At 35.6% G+C, this 25,348-nt stretch overlaps 3 protein-coding genes across 4 annotated transcripts; 2 read left to right on the top strand and 1 right to left on the bottom strand.

Annotated features, from left to right (window-relative positions):
• The first annotated feature begins 11,560 nt into the window (after positions 1-11,560).
• On the top strand, positions 11,561-16,162 carry LOC116193228 (transcription factor EGL1-like). Its single transcript, XM_031522033.1, has 8 exons — positions 11,561-12,192; positions 12,904-13,161; positions 13,319-13,415; positions 13,553-13,567; positions 13,788-13,844; positions 13,946-14,785; positions 14,957-15,409; positions 15,814-16,162. Exons 1-8 carry the CDS (start codon positions 12,056-12,058, stop codon positions 15,883-15,885), a joined length of 1,929 nt encoding a protein of 642 aa, XP_031377893.1. The 5' UTR covers positions 11,561-12,055; the 3' UTR covers positions 15,886-16,162.
• On the bottom strand, positions 16,037-18,779 carry LOC116193229 (gibberellin 20-oxidase-like protein). Of its 2 annotated transcripts, XM_031522035.1 has the most exons (3): positions 18,221-18,321; positions 17,717-18,077; positions 16,037-17,639 (listed from the first exon to the last, which is right to left on the bottom strand). In XM_031522035.1, exons 2-3 carry the CDS (start codon positions 18,070-18,072, stop codon positions 17,024-17,026), a joined length of 972 nt encoding a protein of 323 aa, XP_031377895.1. In that variant the 5' UTR covers positions 18,073-18,077; positions 18,221-18,321; the 3' UTR covers positions 16,037-17,023. The 2 variants fall into 2 exon arrangements, with proteins under 2 accessions (XP_031377895.1, XP_031377894.1); XM_031522034.1 differs by having other exon boundaries at positions 17,717-18,779.
• Positions 18,780-20,590: 1,811 nt separating this feature from the next.
• Positions 20,591-22,499, top strand: LOC116206500 (16 kDa phloem protein 1). Its single transcript, XM_031539338.1, has 5 exons — positions 20,591-20,657; positions 21,089-21,154; positions 21,293-21,431; positions 22,077-22,212; positions 22,335-22,499. Exons 1-5 carry the CDS (start codon positions 20,591-20,593, stop codon positions 22,497-22,499), a joined length of 573 nt encoding a protein of 190 aa, XP_031395198.1.
• Positions 22,500-25,348: the final 2,849 nt, after the last annotated feature.

Here is a 25,348-nt window from a genome sequence, read left to right as displayed (position 1 = left end):
AAAGACGTTAACTGTATAATCTTGACTAAGTTAATTCTTAGAAAATAATTGATTTTGGATTAAGATGATAACATAATCAGCTCGAGGAAGATAACTTTTGGACATGCCCCGTTCAACTTTCCAAATGTCTTAAAATAGTTTCCCCGAGCTCGTGACAAGAACAAGACAATTCTATAACATAGCACGCCGTTGTCTCTTTGATATCGTAATTAATTCTAACAATACGCACTCCCATCGCCCAGTTTCTCTGCACCATACGTGCAACTTATTGCAACTAATCATGTGTGATAAAACGATTAAAGACGTACTAATTTTGATGGCAATAATTAATAATAATCTGTCGATGGATACACGCATACATACACATATAGATGCTACTCAGACCAATAATTCTTCTCGCTCGTGTTTCCCATGGCATGTGATGGTGTTGGCTGATTTTGCGTTCTCTCTTATAAACTCTTTCTCTCGTCGGTTTCTGCGTTTTGTCTGATAACAAAAAGAAACTACAACGAACAAAACAAAAACAGGAGAAGGGGACAAAGCATAACATTCAAAGAGCTGATGAAGAGAAAAAGACAAAACAGATGCAAACAATGAGACTTTTATATTATTGCAACAACGTAAGTTCTTCCAAGCTCTGGTGGGTTGAAAAGATTGATTTAATTTGAACATATAGGATAAACTCCGACCGAGGACAGTACATGTATGAATCAAAATTCGAAGATTAAGAAATATTTTTGGTCCCGGGATCGGACCATCAGATTGAGGCGGGCAAGGGCCCCTTGCTAAAGGGGCTAATCTGACGGTCTCCAGGCGTTGAATGATTTCTGAGCCACGGACTGAAAATGGTCCCTATATGGTACCCACCTCCTCACTTCACATTTATAACAGTTGGATTCTCGATAATAACTTCACATTTATAACAGTTGGATTCTCGATAATAGTTCAACGTAAAACAAGAGTAGACGATACAGCATATTATATGAAGGTACATTACCTATAGGTACCATGGAAGGTAGTCGATCGAAATTATTGGTTTTCAAATGGCTTCTACAATTGTAACGTTCTTTTTCCTTATGGCTTTATGTGTATTTTTTTTCCGTAGATTGTCCGGTTGGTCAATTGATATATCTCATTTTTGTACTTTTTGCTTGGATTTTTTTTCCTTATATTTACTTTTACAGTTACCTGCTGTATCTAATTGAATATGAACCAAGAATTTTCATTACCGTTTTGAAGAGGAAAAAAAAAACATGGATTATGGACACTCCTCCGTATAGTTTGGGACAGCATGATTAATGTGCGTGTATGAGAGAGACCCAAAATTTATTCATGTACTGCCATCATTACAATACTATTATGGTTGTTTAGAAAGAAAAAAGACTATCTAGAATTTTCTCATTTTGAAGGTTTGACCGCGTGAAATAATCAGACGTGAGATATATGTATAGCGTGTGGTATTATGAACATGTGCCGTGAAATTCTTGATATGACCGCCATATGCTTTGAAAGTTTAATTCCGTCCGGTGAAAACATGATTCACTATTTATACATGTAAATAAATAAATAACACGTTACGTGAATCTAACAAATCTTTCGTGATAGACAAGTGGAATCACCTTGAAATTTTGCATGATTTCAGAACATAAGCTCAACATGGCAACAGTACACATGTTAACCCCTTGTTCAGTATTGATCTTATGTGATGAATCTCGAAACTATTTCGATCCACGACCGAGGAGACTGTTAACAAGTACATGATAATACTCTCGTTGTATCTAACACGCAATGCATATTTTAAAGCAAACAGTTGTAATCTCAAAATTTTACAATAGATTCACGGCAGTAAAAGCGCACTTGATTTACATATTTCAGTGACCATATAACCACAACAATTTTCTAGGAAGTATAAACTTTACACAGTATCCTCATTGTATTAATTATTGGGGGCCGTTGCTATTATATATCTTTAATTAATGGGCACGTGAGGTAATATCCTTCTGTCACGGGTCGCAACATGTACGATTTGGTCTACATATAAAAATATATGTCCTCGGGAAGGCCAAAAAGCTGCTGAATAAAATGGTAGCAAACATAATTAGGGCACGCAGTATATTTTTTTGGTTAACTAAAAGGACGTTAATTTTTTCCCATCTGTACGTGGATGATATATATGTCAGAGCATAATATGCATAAGTTTAATTTAACTTACCTTGACTTAATTTAACTTTATTTTTATCTCAATTCAATAACATAATCATTACTTTTTTATTTTTTTTTATCGAAATTTATCTCATATTTTATGTTATTTTTATTACAATTAATTTTCTAATATTAAAATTTTTAACTATTCAACATTTTCTCATTGATTTAAATATTTTTTCCTTCAATTTAACAACACAATAATTACTTTTTTATTTTCTTCTTCAAATTCTCTCATATATTTTTCCTAATTACTTTTGTTTTCATTTCTTCAAATCAAATTAAATCAAACATAATTTCGTTACTAAACACAACTTCACTGTTTTTTATTTTCTAGTTTTGTTTTTTGAGCCATGAGCCCTGGAGTCCTCTAGGTTTTCTCTCTAATTTTTTTAAATATTATGAATAATTAAGAAATGTATTTTTTTTCTCAATACTGGGAATAATTAAGGAATATCTTTTTTTTAAATAGTCGCAATGAATAATCGTGGGAAGGTAAATAAATTATGGAATACTTACCTGCTGCAAATATATTAATAAATTAAACCATATTTGTATAACCTCGCATACCATCAAGTTAATCATGGGCTAAAAGTACTACTTGTTTTCCTTATCCTCATAAGTACGACATGACACAAACTAGATTTTTTAACACGTTCTTGCATTTATAAGTTACTTAATCAAGCTTAGGATCTCACCAAAAAAAAAAAGAGCTGCTTAGAAGTGCCAAGTTGCATTAGGAGTCGATATTGCAATTAGGTGCCCCTAAAATCGATACGAATTAGCTTTTGAACACTTTGTTTTTTATCTGCACTATTTGCTTGTGCTCGAAATCATCGCGTAGATAAATATGAAACAGATTTCCATAGAATTCCATAATCTTCAATTTGTTAATTGAGAAGTAAAGGATCATAACAAGCGAAATTTTCATCAGAGATATATTCCATGTAAATATATTTATATGGGCATTTTAGTACTCTAGGAGGAATAATAACTGTTTTGAGTCCAAACAAGGAGTAACAAGACGAGCAAAATCTTGTGACAATATGTTCTCATCAGCATTGCACCATTTTTATAGAGACAGTCTCGTATCATACGACATGGCTCTCTCTTCGCGGCCCCCTTCTGTCACAATAATGCAATGCAATCCATCACCTTACGCATCTAGGCCCACATTACAGCTTACAAATCATATCAATCGGTTTACTATTTCAAGACAAAACACAGGATCTCGCAGAATTCGTATCTCAACATTGTTCATACACGAGTAATTTGATTTGTATCGAGACAGCTTGCCATGATAACAACATACTAGTATTCATATTCTACTCCTAAACAGTGGACAAAAGATTAATAATCAACTAGACATAGTTTACCCACGCACAGGTGGGATTATTATTTATAACCAAAATTAGTATTTGTATTAATTAATATGGTTTCCAAAAATACTAACTTGGTAAAAGTTTTAACTGTTCAGAAATTCTTTTATGTTTTCAAAATTTTAATTGATAGTTAACTTATAAAGTTAAAAATTAAGTTATAATTTGAAAAATTAATGGATAATAAATATTCATGATTAATTGATGTTAAGTTTAGAAATTCTCTCGGAATTAAAAATATTAATCGGTAATAAATATTCATGACTAGTTAATGTTATGTTCAAATATATGAAGAGTCGAAAAATTAGGAGTTGACGGCTTACACTTTTTGCTTATTAAACAAGTTCTGATAATTATTTCCACTATTGTTATATTAAGAAAAAATAATTACTATTAATTTAAATTATCAATTTAACTGGTATATTAAACTAAGATTAATTATTTATCAAAATTTAGTTGTATCGATTTTCGATATTATTGTTAATGATAATCTACTTTTAAGTCGAAGATATATAAGTACTGAATAGCTAATTGCTTTATAAAAGTATTTTAACTTCAAATATACTAATTTGTTGTCGTTGGAATATAAAATTTTTTATTTCTTTTTTATTATTACTACTGTTTATTTCCATGAAAATAACTAAACTATGGCTCTATTTGAAACACTCATTTTTACATTTGATTTAAATTAATTAATTAGTTTTTTTTTTTGCAACAAAAGAGTCGGTTAATGAGGAAATTAGCGTTTACGTTTCAAGCATATCTGGTAGGGTTCTATGAATTCTTCGATTATTATATACTCTATATAGATTATTAGATAATAGTTTTATTGTATTTATCATGTGTTAATTAGTATTTTGGGATAAGTTATTTTTAAGTTATTTATCGGGATTCTTGTAGGTTAATCTATGTAATGGTGTAATCAATGTACGTGAAAAGTTGGAGGTGAGCAAGCTTTTGGCACTCATGACGTGTACTTATCTCAAATTATATATTGTATATAATATTTTCACTGATTTTCAAACTGTTTGGTGAGCACTGAATACAAAAGAGAAGTTGAGAGGACCCGATTTGTGAAAGGTGAAATGAAGCCATTTTCATTGAAAAATACATAAATAAACTATTCAAGCAACCCATGGAATTAATGAAGATACGGACAAAGCAAAAGGTCATTTGACTTGCTTAGCCAAGGATAGGAACAAAGAGCTGACGATTAAAATGAATAATTAATCGAATGGTTGCATATTATTTTATATATATTGTTATTTTTATTGTCTATTCGGCAATATATGTATTATATAAAATATATATTGTGAACTGTTAATTGTTTTTCTGATTTCAAAGTTACGTGCCTCACCGTCAGTGCCACCAACCATTACTGTATATGTCCTGCACTGGGTATATTTTAATTACAAAGCATAATGATCGATTCCGACTGCGTCGACTCTTTTTTGATATTATTAAAAAAAAAAAGGAACGGTGTGGGGGGTCCAATTGAATTATCAATAATTAAAATTCCATTCGAGTGAACTAAATAACATGTATACATCAGAGCATGCACAAAATAATAAAGGAATAATTTCAAAGAAGAATTAAAAAGAAATACTAAGAGCTAGTAATATGTATCATGCAGTTGATGACGTGGTCTCATCTATTTACTTAGAGAAAAAAAAAAGACGTGCTCTCATGATTCTTCTGAATTTGAACTTTTGTAATTAATATTAATAATTGGATTCTAGGGTTACTTGTGATCGGATCGACCGAACTGAGATTCACATTGAAAATTTTACGATGACATAAACTTGCAGAGAAATATCAAAGCTTTTGTTTAATATCTGTCAAATAAAGAAATTAAACGTAAGTTTCGATTTGCTTGTCCCGAGTTGTATATACACACGTATGTATATATAAAATTTCTTTAGCCACGAATATGTGAATTGATTCAAGCTGTTCAACATTAGTTTATTTTAAGTAAAGTCTCGGATTCGAGTATTGTGAATGGAAAAAATTTATGCTGGGAGAGTTTTACCCCTTAGTAGATCGACTCGACTCAATTGAATTAACCGGGGACGTATGGATCTTTCTAATACCATAGTGCACCCAAAACAAACAAAAATCCTTCAGCCCCGTACAACGATGTCTCCCTTGAGTGAGCACGTACGATCACAAGGTTTTGGTAATCTCATTAATTTGTACATGTGGAATTAAAATATTAAACTTCGGTAGGAGGGGAAAAACTGAAAGGGAAACTGGAAGCCCAATTACTTTGATACCAACTGTCGAAATTGTCAAGGGAATGATTTGAATCAAAACAGTACAAAGGAGGTTTCTATTTTTCAAGGATTGTCAAACAAGTTTTACTTAATATTATGGGTAAATTGTACTGATAATCCAAAATATTTTACAAATATTTCATTATGGTCCAAAAAAATTTTTCGTTACATGATGATACAAAATGTTTCAAAGTTGTTTCATGATGATACAAACCGTCAACTCGAGCTTGAAGCCGTCAAGCCGACGCTGATGTGGCTACTACGTGTCACCTCCTTGCTGATGTGGTCGAAAAATTTAAAATAATTCTAAAAATTTAAAATTTTTAAAACTTTTAAAAATAATTCTAAAAATAATTTTAAAAATAATTTAAAATTTTAAAAACTTTTAATTAATAATTAAAATTTAAAATTTAATTTTTTTTAATTTTTTAATTTTTACTCTTTTTTTTGGACTTTTTAAAATTTTATTTTCTCTTAAATGACGTGGCGCACTATGATTGGTTCCACGTAACAAAAGTGACACATAAGAAGCGCCACGTCAGCAAAATGTTAACGGGGTTAGAGCCAATTGACGGTTTATACCATCATGAAATAATTTTGAAACATTTTGTACCATCATGTAGCGAAAAATAACTTTTTGGACCATAATGAAATATTTGTAAAATATTTTGGACCACTAGTGCAATTTACCCTAATATTATAGATATTTAATTTTGTAAGCACTTAAATTGTGAGCTTTAATTTTTCAACACTTCCTAAAGCATGATCCACGTTACGCATGGAATCAAAAGAAATTCCACACTAAAAATCAAATCTAGATGAGATGTTGCATAAACTATTTTTCGTTTCATGAGTTACAAATTTACACATGTACTACACACAAAATTTTAGATACTAATTTCATCGCAAATAATAGCAAAGATTAGGAAAAATAAAGAAAAATTATTTTTACAGGTGTGTTTATGTTGTGAGAGAGAAAGGAGAGAAAAAAATTAACGTGAGAGAGATGCGAAAGAAAAAACTGTAGAAAATAAGAGAAATAGTAGAAAGGAAACGAGACAAAATTTTTTTTGTAATGATTAAAACAAAATCGGTTTCTTTCTAATTTTATCTTTATTATTTTTAAGTGGATAATCGAATAATTAAATAATATTTATTTTTTATATTTTCATGAGTAGCAGTTATAAAACACAACTCTCTCGTAAATAAATAATATAGATAATTACGTAAAACAAACATCCATCATATAAATAACACATATAACATGTACAGTCCTAATGGTAATTGAAGAGTAATGACAGATGATACAGCTACTAATGCCGTCAAATATTTTCCACTTGTCCTTACAATACGCATAGGAATATATGAAAAAAAAAACAAAACTATTGCTTTTTTAGAAAATTAAAAATAAAAGCAAAAGAGCCCTAGCCCCTTGTCGGGCTAGGTGGTTGCTTGGAATGGGGCCTTGCCGGTGACCCCAACCCCTCGGAATCAGCGACATATGCAGGATTTGGATTTAGAAGACGAGATCCTAAAGAGGGCGAATAGTAAGATAGTTTTTCCAAGATATAATACGAATATAAGAAATTTCATCAAAAATCATTAAATAACATGTAAATTTCTTAAAAATGTGAACAATTTACGAGAGCAACTGCCACCCTCCATGCACTCTCCTCTCGGCCCATCCTTGCTCAGGATGATGTAGCCTATGAACCATCCCAAAGGCCCCCACCCCGGCAAGGCTGATTTTTCTTTTTCTTTTTCATTTAAACAAATACCAAACAAAGAAAAATATCGTGGTGATTTCAAAATAAAATAAAATTTGAAAAAATTACACCGTACAATATGAGATTTTGAATTTTTTCACCGCATAGCAAATATCGAGGTGATTTCAACATATAATACGATATTTTGAAATTTTTTTACTGTACAACACATCGTCAATTTTCTGTCAATAGGTGGACTAAAAGTGATGCAAATTTTTTAGGGTCATTGTGAAAAGGTGGACAATTATGGGCTGCATTCCCACAATTGGGTTTTTTTATCATATAACATGATAATTTGGTTTTTTTTTCCACTATATAGCACGATAATTTAATTTTTTTTTCACTTTACAGCACGATAAATTGATTTTTTTTTTCTGAACAGCATGACAATGGTCCCCATCTTCTTTGAGGGAGATTTTTATTGTATATCATGATAATTTGACTATTTTCATTTTAGCACAATAAATTGCCTTTTTTTTCACCATATAGCACAATAATTTGGGAAATTTCATCATACAACATGAATTTGGTTTTTTCACTGTAAGCACGATATCTCTTTCAGGGAAAAGGGAATGGGCCCCACGAATGTTCACGTCTGCACGAGGAACCCAAAAAACTGTGCCATGTCAACATTCCGTCCATCCATTGATGAAAAATTTACGGTGTGTTATGCAATAAAGATATCGTGTTTTGTGGTGAAATTTCCGCGGTATTTTCAATGTGATGAAAAAGTTCAAAATCTCTGCAGTACAGTGTAATTGCGCTAAAAAATAAAAATGGAAATCAAAACTATACTAGGGAAGGAGGGGGAAAGTGCGCCCCCCCCCCCCCCCCCCCCCTTGAGGTGGTTGGCATCTTCAGAAGACACTAGCAATCGTGGGACGGAGGGAGAGGGGGTATGTTGGGGTAGGGGTCGTTGGCCAATGTCTGAAGAGAGAGTACGACCTAAATTTTCATAGCAGTAACTCTATCGCAAGCCAACACTGCCACAAACGAGTGCCAATGACCACGTCGGGTTGAAAAAGAGGAGGAGTGGTGGCCATCGACAAGCCGTAAGAGACTTACAGCTCGTAATCTCCCTCGTTTCTCTACCTTCGAAGAGAGAAAGAGGGGAGAGGCTCACCGGCAATGAAGCCAACACCGCCCCCATTGTCCTCCACGTTCGTTTCCATTCTCTTTTTTTCATGCTTTCTTTTAAAATTTTTTTGACATATTATAATTTATTTGGAATCAAATGTTGAAAATGGAAAAAAAAAATTCTAAGACGTTAAAGGCAGATAGTATAAAATAAACTAAAAAACTTCAAGTTTTTAAATTGGACAAAATTAATTTCTATGAACCATTAAAAAATTTTAAAATAACACTTTAACTTAATTCTACCCACAACAAAATAAAATAACTCATACAAAGTCAAAGAGTGGGCTCCATACATAACTATTTATACAACTCTTTTTCAAAATCAAAATCTGATTTTAAAATGTTTGATTTTAAAATGTTACTTACAAACCAAACGCAGCATTATCATGATATGGTGAGTAAGAACCAATAAGATAGCTTCAATTAAGAAAACTTATCACAATTAATCGAATAATAAACACTTATTATTTAGTTTATTACAATTTATTTAGTGCTTCCTCATGTCACGCGGTAAGGTAGGATCACCAAAGAATCTCTCAACCAAAGAAAACTGTTTTCAAAATTTTGACACTTAATTAAATCCAATCAAAGACAACCTAAAATTACTTCTATAATTATTTCATTGTATTAGGCCTTGAGCCTCCTCTGTAATCGAAAAAAAAAATTTACCTCCAAAATCATGCGTCCTCAACCAGAGGTCGTCATATCTCAAGTGGATTTTTTTTTCCTCGAAAGTAAGGAGGATTCATAACCGAAGAATTACGTGATAAAATACTCAAGAAAACAAAAGAGAAAACTCTCGGATAGATCCTCTCAGGCAAACTATATGGAGAATATAGGTGAAAAATGACACCAAGTAGATAAATGCAATACAAATGCAGTAAGCCTTCCGAGGTTCCGATCAAAGCCTTCCTAAGTGGGAATCGGTTAAAATTTGTCTTCTTCAGTTAAAATATTTTATTTAACTTTCGTAAAAGATTTCTATTTACTAAAACTTTTTTTTTGATGAATTTCTATTTACTAAAACTATGAAGAAGGTATTCCAACTTTATCTAATGGAATGTTCATTCTTTCATAAAACGGTGCCCATCTCAACTCAAAACTCCTTTTGGCCAAAAAAAAAATTCTCAAAATATCCTCTCATCATATTGCATTCTAACCAGTCCAACATTTCTTTTATTATGTTATTCATTAAAAAAATTCTTATATTGTACATATTAAGAGAAAAAAATTCAAGATTGCACCAGTGGTGGTGGGGTCTTCCTCCTGCAGTCAAACAAAGCATGCATGACAGAGAAATGTGTTTATCAACCGGTCCACGTTGATCCCTCGAAAGACTGCACGCAGAGAATAAGGCTTTATTTTGGAATGAATTTTTTTTACTTTAATTCACTTCACTTCAATTCAATAATACAATTATTTTTTTTATCTTAATTATCATTCAATTCAATTTTTAATATTAAATTATCTCAATTATTATTTTTTCCACTATCAACACAATCATTATTATTTTTCAATTATTCATTACTTTTTTTTTGACAATTCAACAGTACAATTATTATAACTCAAAATAAATATAATTATCTATAACTGAAATGGAGTGCAATTAATCTCCACTCAATTCTCAAATAAAGCCTAAGTATTTCTTTTCTTTTTTTTTTTCCCTAAAGAAAGATATCAATAATGTTCTTAACACGGGTCCGTGAAATATCGTCAAACTATAGACCGCAGGGTAAAGCTTTTGCTCGAATGCCGACTCATTCGAACCATAAAGTGATTCCGATGGATTTGGAGTTCTTTTACGTTGGATATGGAGATCTGCTTTTGCCATTAAGAAGGTCCAAACAAGAAGAGTTAATACCATTTGGAGCTGAATGTTTGATGCGAAGAGGAATTGCGTCATTAAAGGAGGCCTGAACAAGAAAAGTTATGACAAAGTTGGAACTATGCATGGTACCCCCTCGAGTGTGTGGGCCCCCCCTCCTCCCCCAAAATTTTTTTTCCCTGTTTTCTTTTGTCTTTTTAATTCTTATGCTTTTCCTCGGTTTTCCCAAACAGCATCTGCTGCGAGGAGATTGTGTGGCTTTCAAGGACATGTGCATCATGAAAGGAGAGAACAATCCATAAAAACCAACTTGCTTGAGCCTACCTAGCTACTCCTCCCGTAATCAATTATAGAAATTCATAATTGATTTTACGATATTAGGTTTCGAATGTACGCAAGAAAGTGACCCTTGATATACTACTGCTGCCCAATATCATATTAGGCATTTTTTTTCGGTGTCAACCTAGATATTCGAAATATTCCGACTAATTCAGTCGAATCAGGTTGATCTATTAAGGAATAAAAATTTTTATGCATTCATAGGGACTCGAATCCGAGACATTACTTAAGCGGAATGAGCGTCGAACCGTTGAACTAACCAACATTAATATATCAGCCATCGTTTTCACTGGAAAAGTATATCCTGAGATCTGGCTGATGTTGATAAATAAGGAATGAGTATTTTTTTTTTTTTTTTGCTTGAAAGGAATGAGTTTATCATTAGTAAAGGATATAATGTACGTAATTCTGGGCATGAATGTTAATGACATTCTGTTATAGGTGAAATTGGTTTAATAGGTGAAATTGGTCTAACAATTTGATTTTCCTGTAATTTTCCATGGGTGGACAGTAAAAAGCTCAGGAAGGGGTAAAAGCAAAAATCATCGGGGGACTACTTGCTCTGTATACTTGTCCCACTCCTTAAACTCATAGACTTCACCCTCTATAGTCACTTCAAGCATTATTTTATTGATTATGTTCATTTTTTTTTAGTAAAAAAATATCAAGATACTATTGCCTGAGAATAATTTCCACTCTGCATCTATGTACTCAATCTCAACTTGGCGTCTATAAACTTTGATCATGACACGAGTTTGTTTAATAGGTTTCCAAGCCTACAACGCAGTTAAACGGTTTGTCAACTCGATCACACTTACGTCTTTACGAAGAATTAGATTCACTTTTAATTTATTCACAAATGTCCAGTATAAACTCCACAACTTTCCTCACTTCCAGCTCCTTGCAAAAACTGAGCTAAAACACCCACTTGATTTGGTCCTCCTCCATCCCACGACAAACAGAGGAGCCACCTTTTCCTTCCCCTCAAGCTTTGATTTCATTTGAGATTTCGTCCCAAGAAGGGAATCAAGTCAATGCTGATGCCTGGTGTTTTTGGAAAGATGGTTTGGTGAAGCATTAGCTTAAAAGTAATATCTTTTTTCTTTTTTCTCCTCTGTATTATCTGTTATTGCGATGAATGACAAGATGGCAAATGGGATTGGGACTCATGAGGGGGTGCCCGAGAATATGAGGAAGCAGCTTGCTGTTGCTGTGAGGAGTATCCAGTGGAGCTATGCTATTTTCTGGTCACTGTCAACCACCCGGCAAGGGTATGGTTCAATTTCTTTCCTCCCTGATTCTTTAATTGGTTTTCCTCGTCCATTGTCCAATGAGCCATCTAAAAATAGGATCTTTGGGTAAAAGCCAAACTGAGTTTTAGTTTCCTTAAGATGGTTCACTGATGTTGGACTGTGGTAGAAATGGTGGTGTTATCTGCTTACTGGAGTGCTTGTTGTTGATGGTGAAGAAAGTGACATTGCATTAGATCTGCTAAAACTGGTCTTTTCGTGGTTATTGAGGAGAAAGTTTCATCAACTTTGATGTAAAATGAGGTAATACAGTCTTTATTAAGCACATGAGCTGAGAGCTTGCCAGCTGATTGATGTTTTCGAAGCCAAAGGAAAAGATGAACGACTTCGAGATGATAAGGCGGTATTAGTACTTAAGTTCTTATTTTTGAAGCTATCCCAGCTAGTAGTTTTCTGAGAAAATAATATTGTTTGGAGCTGTTTCTGGAAGAGATCAACGGAGACCATTCGCATTTGTCTTCTCAAGAACAAGACCATCTGTGAAGCAAAGAAGATTTATGATACCCCACTTGATGAAATTTCCTAGCTCTTTCCTTGTCTAAGGTTTCTACAGTAGTTGGAGATACTAGCAACAGTTCCGATCTGTATTTCTTTTCCGTTTTCGGATATACTTCCACCACGAGTTCAGTTTCTTCCATTAAATGACCTCTTTCTTGTACTTTATTCAAAAAGGGTTCTCCAATGGGGAGATGGGTTCTACAATGGAGACATTAAGACGAGGAAGACAGTCCAAGAAGGAGAACTTATCTCTGATAAGTTCGGGTTGCAGAGGAGTGAGCAATTAAGGCAGCTCTATATAGCCTTACAGGAAGGAGAAAGCGAAAATCAACAGTCTAAGAGGCCTTCTGCCTCTTTGTCTCCGGAGGACCTCACGGATGAGGAGTGGTACTACTTAGTTTGCATGTCCTTTGTGTTTAATCCTGGTGAAGGGTACGAACTGATCTCTTATATTCATTTTGGTTCCATAAACTGTGAACTTCAACCAGTTTTTAGCAAAAGTAATGAACCTCTTCTTTTTCACTCTTGAATTCGTTGTTTGTTTAATGATGAAATACCAATAAAACTTTCTGTTTTGTTGCTTTTGTAGTTTGGCCGGAAGAGCATTAGCAAATGGCAATACAATTTGGTTGTGCAATGCTCAGCATGCAGACAGCAAAGTCTTTCCTCGTTCACTACTTGCAAAGGTTCGTATGCCGAGGGCTCATAATTTTTTTGATTGTTAAGAATATATTTATGGTTTACCTGACAAGTGGACTGACATTTTTTTTCCTTATTTTCTGCGGGGTCTCTCTTTCTACCGGATATTGATAACTTATCTCAGAGTGCATCTATTCAGGTACTTTTCCTCTCTTAAACAATCTCTTGTTAAATGCTAATTAGCAGGGGCTCCTCTCTCTTGTTTATGTGAGCAGCCAATTCCAATACACGGCGACAGAACAGCCTACCCTTAAACACATCAGGAGAAAACATGTGTAAACCAGATACTGTAAGCAATGATTGTATTTATCTCACTACTGTAACAAACTTCTCCACTTTTGTGCTCTATCTCTGTACAGACAGTGGTATGCTTCCCCTATCTTGGAGGTGTGATCGAGCTTGGAGTGACTGAACTGGTAAGCAATTTCAATTGCCGAAGAATACATTGACCTAGTGGTTTTTCGGAAAGCAACTTCTGAGTGATTGGCTTTTTAAAAAATTTCTCCGATTTTCTTAGGTACAAGAGGACCCAAGTCTCCTTCAACACATCAAAGTAGCTCTCCTCAATTTCTCCAAGCCCTTATGTTCTGATAAATCGTCCTTAGTTCCACAAAATGGTGATCATGAAAGGGATCCTATGACAATGAAGATCGACGACAATATTGTGGACAACTTGGTATTTGAGAATCTGTTCTCGTCCACAGAAAGAATTGACATCGAAGAAAGGCCAACTGAGCCAAACGGGAATGTCCAAATGGAGCTTACTGCAGATTCACCTGACGAGTGCTCTAATGGTTGTGAACACAATCATGAGACAGAAGACTCCTTCATGGTCGAAGGCATCAATGGTGAGAGTTGGCATTTCTTCGAAGATGACTTCAGTAATGGGTTCCAATGTTCAATGAACTCAAGTGATTGTATATCGGAAGCAATAGTGAACCCAGAGAATACAAATCTCGAGAGCTCCAAGAGCCTTCACCTGAAAGAACTTCAAGAGTGCAACCACTCGAAACTTAGCTCCCTTGATCTCGGACATGATGGTGATGTTTCACACTACCAGAAAACTATTTCTACCATTATAAGAAATTCTCAACCATCCAATGAGACACAGATTCTTCGAAGATGTTGTGGATGCAAATCTAGCTTTGCGAGCTGGAAGATGTTTGAAGGACATAGATTCCCGCAGGAACAGCAGAAAATACTGAAAGGGATATTATTTAAGGTTCCTCTGATGTATGAACATTCTCTGTCGAAGAACCAACAAGAACAGAGTGCAAGAGGTTGTGTTCTGTCGGTAAAGAGAAAAGAGAACGAAAAGTTTCTTCTTCTCAGGTCTATGGTTCCTTCAATCAATGAGGTAATGCCATTCGTGATTAAAGGACTTCTTTACTTCAGTTAACTTACTTATTTTCCTAGTAGCTTTAGATTTTCAAGGGGTGCATGTTGTTTTATATCAAAATATAACAAACTCAATCGGTGTCTAATGGTTTCGCGTTTGTGTTGACCAACTGGATTGTGATTGCGGCAGGTGGATAAAGCATCGATCCTTAATGATACGATATTGTATTTAAAGGAGCTCGAGACAAGAGTTGAGGAGTTGGAATCTTGTATGGACTCAACTGACTTTAAAGGAAGACCTGCAAGAAGGAAGTTCCCTGATTTGGGTGAGCAGATATCTGATAACTACGAGAATAGGAAGTTCAGTGACGGGAAGAAACAATCTTTGATTACCAAGAGGAAGGCTTCCGATATCGATGAGACAGAAAACCCAGAGTTCAACAGGGCCCTTCCAACAGAAGGTCAACCATTGGATCTGAAAGTCCACATTAAGGATAGGGAAGTTCACATCGAGATGAGATGTCCTTATAGAGAGTATTTACTGCTCGATATCATGGAAGTTATAAATAATCTCCACTTAGATGCGCACTCCATTCAATCATCTACAAGCGATGGGGTTCTAACATTGACTCTCGAGTCTAAGGTTTGTGGTTATTGCAATTTGCAGTATATCCTAATGTTCATATCATCAGTTTTTACACACCATTAAAACTTTATAGGATTGAAAACAAACAAAATTACTGTCAAATAAGCTGAAGAATATTAGTATGGGACTGAACTCAGCTACTGCATCGGTTTGTTTCCAGGAAACTGGAAGAATATTTTCCTGTTTTTGTATTTCCCTTGTGAAAAATAATAACTAAAAAAGCTTGCTATAGGATGTGTGAGATCATAAAATGTCCTGTAAATTGCAGTGTAAGTGCATTCTCCTTATTTACTTTGATTGCTTCAAGATGTCTAAGTGGAAATTTGTCAATGGACAGGTTTTATCAAACCAAACAGTTGCTTCTAAGTGCAAATCTTGACCCTTTTTTGGCTTCGTTTCAGTTTCGGGGAGCAGCAATATCGCCTGCTGGGATGATTAAACAAGCTCTTCGGAAAATCATGGGCAGCTGCTGAGGGGCCAGGATTTGGAGGCAACTATCTTTGGAATTTCTGGTTCTGTATCCTGACTTACCTATCTTCGCTTGTGATGAAGAGTACGTGGTAAGGTGGAACAGTTTCTTTGTTGTTTAATTCCTGTCGGATGTTAAACCTAGTGTAGTGTTACATTGTGTAGGAATCCTTCTCGGTAATGAATTGAATCCTTCTCTGTAGTAGTTGAGCTGTAGTTGTGCATGAATCTCATTACTATGTATTGTTTGATTCAAATGGATGAGTTTTTTTTTCTCTGTAATGGAGCATCTGAACAGTCTACTTTCCTAGAGACAATAAGAAATCGACAATGATCTGTTCAACTATACAAGCACCGGTTTGGAGTTCGGGCATAAACAAGTCCTTGAAGTTTTGTGAGAAGTGCTCCATTTTCATGAGCTAAAACTTCGAGATGCCGGACCACTACGACAAATATTTCGGCAAGAACACACATGGTTGTACACGTGCTTTCTCGCTGCACATCACATAAATGGGCAGGGTTCTGCGTTATATTCAGGTAAAATTGCAAAATGGGTACTTACTGTGTCTGCATATTGTCAATTTGATTGTTAAAAGTTGATGGATTAAATCGAAAAAAGCCCCAATTTGGAGGACCAATGGTGCCATTTGACCCCGTTTCATGCCAAACTGAACTGTCAACTGCCAAGCTAGTTGGTTGCATGGTTAGTGCCAACTCTCTGCATTAATTTATGTGAGATCTCTCTTTGGTCACACGAAACCTCTATGAAACAAAAAGAATATCATGGGGAGACATCAACAGGATGAAGTCAAACCAGCTGTTGCTTTCGACTCTTTAGACTCTGATGGCTTGTTTAGATTGCAGACTATGACGGATTATGAAGGAATGAGTTATGAATCACTACCCACAATCCAAACAAGCTGTTAGTGCCGTTATACTCCGCGTTCATGTGGTCCTCCTTTCATTCTGGTGCCAGCAAGTACTTGCCAGTTGGAAGTTAATATTGCAGAATGAATCAAGAGAAGGGGGATGTCACTCTTTCTCTGATTACTGCTCATACTCCAAATACAAACTCACAAGGACATAATCAGAAGCAATAAAGAAATCTCGATCGTCCATGACTATGGCTTGAAGAGAAGCTCTTTATTGTGTGACATCTAATTGATTGATCCCAGCAAAGCCTTTGACAGTGAAGCCGACTTTCTCGAACTTTCCAGGATCGCTACTTTCCCGGAATTTTATGTAATCTACCGCCCTGAAGGGCTTGTAAAGCTTTACACTCCCCTCTCCCACGACCTCATCAGGCGAGGTCACCGCTTTATCATCCTCAAAACACCAGAAGAATGCAAGGGAAAGGCGGTTTCTCGGTGCCTTTAACATGACCCTGTGCTCTGATGACCTGAGCCTGTCGTTGCTCCAAGCCTGCAGCAGGTCCCCAATGTTCACGACTAGGATTTCCTCTCGGGGGCTTATGTCAAACCATTTGCCACTTTGTGATCTCACCTGGAGCCCTCCTATCTCGTCCTGGTACACGATCGTGATGCAGCTCATATCTGTATGCTGCCCCAGCCCCTCAACCTCCTGGTTTTCAACAGTTTCTGGAGGTGAGTAGTTGTTCACCCTCAAGTACCCGTGACAGTTCTTGAAATCAGACTCGTAGTATTTGTTCTCAGAGCCTTCTCCCAATATCTTTAGCATTATCTGTACAATTTTCTTGGACAAATCCGCCATTTTGCTGCCATATTCTTCTAGCACGTTGCTGTCGAGCAGAATCTCTTATTATTGGTAAGAAAGCAAGGAAAAGAAGTACGTGCATGGGCCTTATCATGACATTACCAGAACTCCTGTTTTTGTTGATCGAACAGAACATCGGCGGAGCTCTGAGCAGAGGAGAAGAAGTCAGGTCCTGAGACACGGAGACTTTCGAAGAAAGGGGAGGCTATGAAATGCGGAGTGTAGGACTTGACGGAGGAGAAAGGGCCGAGCTTGAGCTTCGTGTCTGGAGGGAGGCTGAAGAGCTGCTTGCAGAGGTTCTTGACTTTGGAGTAGAGCTCTTCGGAGACTCCATGATTGGTGATGAGGAAGAATCCCCATTTCCTGCAGGCATCAGCTACAGGCGCGAGGAGAGACTGGTCAGCTTCCAGTGGCAGAGACATGTCTAGGACAGGAAGCTCGAGGACCGTTTCGGACATGTTCTCTGCAGCATAGAAGGAGATCATGCAAAATAGTTCCAGGAAAACAAGAAACAAGACCAAAACTTGGGTGGCAACAGCATACTGATGAGACAGTTTGTCAGCAGATATAGAACATGTCCTAGATTCTGCTGAGGGGAAGTTGTACCTGCTGAGGAAGAACCGATAGGATTGCTGTGGGAAAGGATTCGATACAATCAGAGGATGAAACAGTGCCGGTGTTCGAGGATCTGATTCCTTAGTCCTGCACTTGGAGAATCGTTTTAGTTGTTTCTTATATCCTCTGTCAAACGGGGCCGTTTTATTTGTATGATCAAGAGGCATCACTCAATAAAATATGATCAACTCTGGCACATTGAATGGTAACTAACTAAAGGGCACTGGCACCACATGGGGTTTGACCATATACTTTTCTCATGGAGCATCAACATTAAAATTGGATATATTGCTGTTTTTGCTGTTAAGCAAGTCAACCAGTGGAACTCCTAGAAGGTTTGGTCGACCCACGATCAGCAACACGCTGTCGATCTCCCTGTCCATAGCCCGTGACGTGGAGCTTGACTGGACTCGACTATATACACCTCCGGCCATTCCCGGATTCAAATGCAGTAATCTCAAGAAGCATGTCCAGTGAAGCAAAATATATGTATATTGTATCTCCAAAGGATTGTCGAACAGATGCTTAATTAATGTTGGCACGCAGATTCTTGAGCTTTGGATTCTTGTGGAGAAAAGGTTTTGACTGTCCTTTTCACTTCTAATGCTTCATTCCCAAGCATGATTCAGTAAAAAATTAAAGAAATTGGGAGAGCTCTTGGTTTGTGCCAAAGATTAAGGTAATCCCACATGCAAATATAAATAGATAAAGTTAATTAAGAAGAGCAGCACATGTCTTGGCTTTTGAAAGACACGCATTGAAGCAATTTTTTTTTGTCTTTCAATCAAACAAAAAAGACAGTGTGAATGTGTCCCAAGCTGGAATCTGTTATGATCTAAAGAGGAAACCTCATCTTTCAGATCCTCCAGAAGAAAAGGAAAAAGAAAATGTTTGACTTAGTAGAAGTTTCATGGAGCTTATCAAAAGCACAGAGATAGATAGATAGATAGATACTTAATTTAATTTTTTTTTTAAAAAGGAGAGAGAATAGGATGAGCAGAAACTTGTACTAAAATTAAACGTAGGTGGATATGTTGGGATCCATGGCATGCGGATAAACATCAATGAGGCGAGCACAGCAAAAGCCCATAATTTCACTTTTTTCCTACTTCCTCTTCCACTTCCTCAGCTACCAAAAATGAAGTTGCAATCATGCTCCGTCCTTCCTCTTAAACAAGATCTCAAATTCGAATCTTATGAGTGAAAAAAAAAATCACGATTAGAACAATTTTATCCCTAGTGGGATAGATTCAGTTCAAACCTAAATTAGACAAAATCTATTATGGTGCGTTTGATTTTGATTGTGGAAAAATGACAAATGATTGTGTAGTGTGTTGAGTTAAAGTTAAAGTTAAAAATTTTGACTTTGAAAATATGTATTTTTGTTGTGTAGTGTGTTGAGTTAAAGTTAAAGTTAAAATTTTTGTGATTTTAACTGCGAAACCAAACGGATAGATTTTCGGATACTAAGTGGTATGCATTTTGCTCCTCCACCCAACGGCTATTGGCCCAAGCCATGATGGCCTAATTCAATGCTTCTTACAGTATCAACAGCTTGGCGACCTCAAACCCTGATTGACAAAGAGGGGCCTCGGATTGAGGTTTTCAAGCCTGGCTCGAGTTTGGGTAGCTCAAACCAGGCAGTTGTCAAGATCTACTCACCCAACCTTGGGCGGCCCATGGGACGTCGCTTTGATCGACCTACCCTTGTTCGCTGGTGACATCAACGTAGGTTGTTGCGGCCCGGACACCATTGAACTGGGATGTGGTTAAACAAATGACCCCGTCTCCATTTAACTAGATTAGTGCTTGTCATTTGCTGCTGCAATGCACTCCTTTAATTTCTGAAGGAAGTGATGTTAACTGTATGAAATAGATTATGGCTCCTCTTTCCTTTTGTTTTTTCGGTGAACAAGCAGAGCTGGAGTCCAAGGAAAAAGAAAATAAAACAAATACAAAACAGAACTACAAAGACGGGCTATAGAAGTTTCGACCAAATCGTCGACGTCGACCGGTTCCAAGGAGTAAGAAATTGTAAAGTCCGCCTCGGCCTAGCCCAACGGATAGCTGCGGTGAGATTATGGCTCCCTAATAAATTATCTTCAGTTCAAGTGAAACAAGCCAAGAAAAACTGCTTTCTATCATGACCAGAGAAATTAATTACTAAGGGGTTGCAAACATGTAACTCAAAAAAATTCAATTGATCCATCAATAAATAAACAAAAATGATTTTTGTTAAATAAAGAGAGAGCTGACCCATTGAGACAATCTCTTCTTCTTCAAAACTTTTGATTGTTGACAGAATAGAATTCAATTGATGTTTATAGATAGATAGATAGTTAGGTGTCTGTCAGCAAATAGATGACGGCAGGAATTCTTGAAGTTCTTCTCGTTGATGCTAAGGGCATTCAACACACAAATCTCCTCAGTAAGGCCGAAAATCTTATGCTGCGTTTGGTTTCATAGTAGGATTTTAAAATTAGATTTTGATTTTGAAAAAGAGTGATATAAATGGGACCCACCCTTTGACTTTGTATGAATTATTTTGTTTTGTTGTGAAAAAAGTGGTATAAATGGGATCCACTCTTTGAATTTATATGAGTTATTTTGTTTTGTTGTTGGTAGAATTAAGTTAGAATTGTGATTCTAAAATTTCATCCACAAACCAAACAAGCCCAGATTCGGAACTTCAAACCGTTAGATGTTGTGAATTCTATGCAAATTTCATAACAATCAACACCCGAAAATCGAAAGCTTGGTCTATCATATATGAATTTTTTTTAAAAAAAATCATTTTTTTCTCCTCTAATTTCTATGTTTTTCTTGTTCTCTTGGGAAAATTTGGCTGAATGCATGAAGGGAGGCCGGCCTATTATGTTGTTGCTGAATGTGGAGGACAAGCATACAAAAGTAAAGTGTCAAAAGGTGATAAATCAAATTTCATTCTGATTTTCCGCTTGATTTATTTATATGCTGCAATTAATTTCCTTTTAATTATTATGTTATTATTTTTCTTTATTTATTAACTGTTTTGTTATAATATATTTGGTGGGGTTATTTCAGGGAAGGATAGTAGAGCCTGGTGGAATGAGAAATTCAGATTTGAATTTCCAATGTCTCATTGGAGAAAATCAACCTACCTGAAGATGAGAATTATGGACTTGGAATTCTTCAGGCGGGGTGGATTCGTTGGAGATACCATGTGAGTTGTACCTTTGCTCAAATTTATAATATTACGTATACTATGTCGTCATCAATATTATGTTCGGAAAAATTTGCTAGTCGAAGGCCGGATTTCCCCCCCTTTCACCCAAAATATTAAAAAAATTACCGAAAAGTCTAGTCTAAATCGGATGTGAGACTAACAACTTATTAGTCATTACACATAAAAGTACATGTTCAATGCAGTGAAACGAAATAGGACTAGAAGGAATACAATGACATTTCCGTTTATATTCCATCATACCAAACATGCACCGAGTGGACCTCTGCCTTCTCATGATCGAGCACAAGATTCTTTATTAACTTTTTTGAAAAGAACACGAGATGTCATCAACTTAATTAAAATATATATATATATATATTTAAATATCGGTTTGCTCTGATCACAAAGTGTTTTTATCGTGGAATCGATAATTGGTATTAAATGAATACCTTGTTGGGCCGAGTGGGCCCTAAGCCCTAGACCGGATGTCGATAGGGCTTTTAGTTGGGCCTAGTGTAAAGAATTTTAAACGGGCCAGGCCGCAAATGAAGATGGCTTGCTTTCTTTTATTTTGATTTCCTTTAATTTCTAAGAGTATAAATATGATTTTATCTAATTATAATGAATGCAAATGGCATGCAGAATCTACCTTGGTGGGGTGATAACAGAGGGACTTGACACTGGATCAATAGAGGTGGGACCATCTCCCTACAACGTAGTCCTCGAAGACGACTCCTATAAAGGGCAGATAGTCATCGGGTTCAAATTTACCATCCAAGTAAGGATCTTCGTGGAATATGCATCCGAAATCACGCATCTTTTTTTTGGCAATACATAATCGTGGGAATCGTATGATTCAACACTGAGTAATTTGTATGTGCTTGATTTTGCTTCTGGCAGGAGGAAGTGCATGTGCAAGAAAGAAAGCAAGATGTGGCAGAGTATGGGTCAGAAAGTAGTTCATTTTGGACATCAATGGTGAAGCTTTGGAAGTGGAAGATTTCATGGTGGAAGCTCCTTCCTCAATTAGGTCACAAGAGCAGCTCTAAAGACAAGAACAATTAATTCAATGATTATCAAGTATTTTCAGTAATTCGTTTACAGCATTAATCGGAATGTATTTTGCGGTTTTTCATATGTTAATCGGAGAAATTGGTATGTTTTAATTGACATATAATGTTCGACGTGCACTATTATGTAAAGGCTCACTACAAGCAAATCCACCGCACTGCATAGAGGCAATGAAATTTGCTTTTAAATGAACCTTAGCTATGCTTGATGGTCGGGTTTAGGATAAAGATAAGGGTGAGATGACATGGATCTTTTTTTCTTTTTTCTTTTTCAGTGAATGGATGACATGGGATTTAATTCCTAAAAATATTCAATATCTTAATAATGAGTTTGGGGCATTTCAAGGCATGGTTTCGAATAAGAAAGAGAAAATGACTTATATGTCATATATTTAATATTTTTAAAATAAAATCCTCCCCCTCCCCCCTCGCAATTTGAGTTAAATAAATATATATAAATTTATTAAATGTAAGAATTTTGCATCCTAAACTATATAAATGCCCCCTACCATTTTTAATAATAAAATGACCATTATCTTTTCTTTTATAAGTGGGAAATCCATTTGTATCTATGATTTTCTCATTATGAAAATCTTTTGGAAAATGTTTTGAGCATTTTTCTTATACCATACATGGTTAATTTACATTTGCAGCCCCACAAGGTCCATGTATCATGAATTTTTTGACAATTTCATGTGCAATAGGGTCATGCTCTTTATCAGGAATTTCTGCAGAGATGATTGAATCAATAGCACTTTCTAGATGACAATGGTTGTCGGAATGCAACCAAACCAATATATGAGCATGCGGTAGTCCACGTTTTCGGAACTCAATTGTGTATAGAACTGTAAGATTATATTTACATATGCATTAAAAAGATATCCTAATAATTAAATAATGAAAGAGAATAATTTAAAGTTTTACCTGCGACAATATCACCAAACTTCTTGTCTTTCAAATCAGAAATAAGAATGTTTTAAGTTTCATTTTAAAGTTCGACTAATGATATCAAGTCTATCTTCTGATCTTTGTCCAACCATCAAACTTAAAGCATTATGAATTTCTATCCACTTTGCATTACATGTAAAAGTTAGCAATAAATTTGGATACCCAAATGTCCTACAATACCCATTGCATCTTGATAATTTTGCATCATATAACGTGGACCGACTGTGAAACTTGCAGGTAATATGGCACGCTTGCCTATAGAATCTCCATCTGTATCACCTTCATAATAGCATCTTTGATCCCTTGGTATACGTCTGATCTCGGTTGTTTTTGGTTTTTGCGGTTGTTTTTGGTTTTTGCGTATATAATTTAATCTATCTTACTTCAATACAACTGAATGCGTCAACAATGTATTGTTGTTACACATTGTCTTGTGCGATGTTTTCTACGACTATCTCGATAATTAATACCGAGCCTATACTCATCTTCTCCATAAGGAAATAAAATTGGATATTGCAGAGCCATAAAAGAAGGATGTAAATCACTGATTCTTTTTAATCCTTCTGTTCAATGATAATGTCTCTATGTTGATCAAATTCTCCAAAATCACCAACAACTAAACCAGCAATCTCCGAAGCTACTGGAGGATCATATTGAGATGATATTTCCTTTCGTTGTCCTACTAACCTCAATCTGATTGAAGGTAATTTTGATTGTTTGAACCGATCTCTGGCCATTCTAAAAGCACTCACGATTTGATTCACCTCATCAAACAAGTTGATTAAACCTTGAACTATATTTTGATCTAACTCATTCTCCGTCAAACCCGAAACTTTTATTCTATTAGAGACTTCACTGTCAGTGTCGTGTGTATATAATTGAGCAAACTTTGGCATTTGTCCTGGCATCGTTAATAGCGACTCAATTCTATGATAATTTTGACCACTCATAAGAAGTATATATGGGTCGGGCCATTCATTGATTTGGTGATCTATCTTAGAGCCAATTGATGTAAAAGCAAACATTGAATTGACCAGCTCTAGGATTCAAGAAGAAATCCAGATATGGAGGAGTAGATTGAAGGAGAGGCGAATAAACTTTCCCTTCCTGATAACATAATGAAAATTCATTACCTATTTTTTTGGATGCGTTCTTCAGCTCAAAACATCGCACCTCAGTATTCACATATATATTCTGGCCAACTAAAATTGCATAGTTCATCTTGACCTCCTAATTTTTAAATAAAAAAGGACGAAAAATTTTAAATTTAATTGTGTAAATTTGTTCGAACAAAATAATAAAGAGATTGAAATTATAACTAAATGGGCAAGTAAAGTAATATTTTCGAAGAAGGTGCAAATACCTCCATCATCAGTTGACATGACCAAAGCAGTCGAAGCATGGATGTTTTCTTCTATTACCTCTGTCATATGCTCGCCTCCGTTATAAGGATCCACTTTCATTGTTGCTTGTTCCACTACTATTACTACCAAGATATACATGTTTTCTCTTGCCTTTTGCAATAGTAGAAGCAATGATATCGTACTATCTTCGTTCGCCATTATGGATATGATCCACATTCATCTTTCCATGCCTTGATCTTTGTCGTGCAAGTATCTCTCTTCTTCACAGCCTGTTATTACTACATGTTACATTTCTATCCATCTTAAGTTGATATCATCGGCATAAGTAGTGTTAATAAAAGAAATTAGACGTGTGTTCATTTTTAAATACGGGACATGGGTACTCTTTATGAGAAGAACCATGCATGACCTTAGAGGTCATTGACACCAGTAATACAATAGTTTAAAAGCCGAGATCAGAACATATTTTCGGGTACCAAATGGTATTTTGAGGATAATGCGTCCCACAAAGTGATATTCGAACACAATCTCC

The sequence above is a fragment of the Punica granatum genome, chromosome 1 (assembly GCF_007655135.1).
Source record: "Punica granatum isolate Tunisia-2019 chromosome 1, ASM765513v2, whole genome shotgun sequence".
Lineage (NCBI taxonomy): Eukaryota > Viridiplantae > Streptophyta > Magnoliopsida > Myrtales > Lythraceae > Punica > Punica granatum.
The sequence above is the reverse complement of the archived record's forward strand: the minus strand, read 5'-3'. Positions and strand labels throughout refer to the sequence as shown.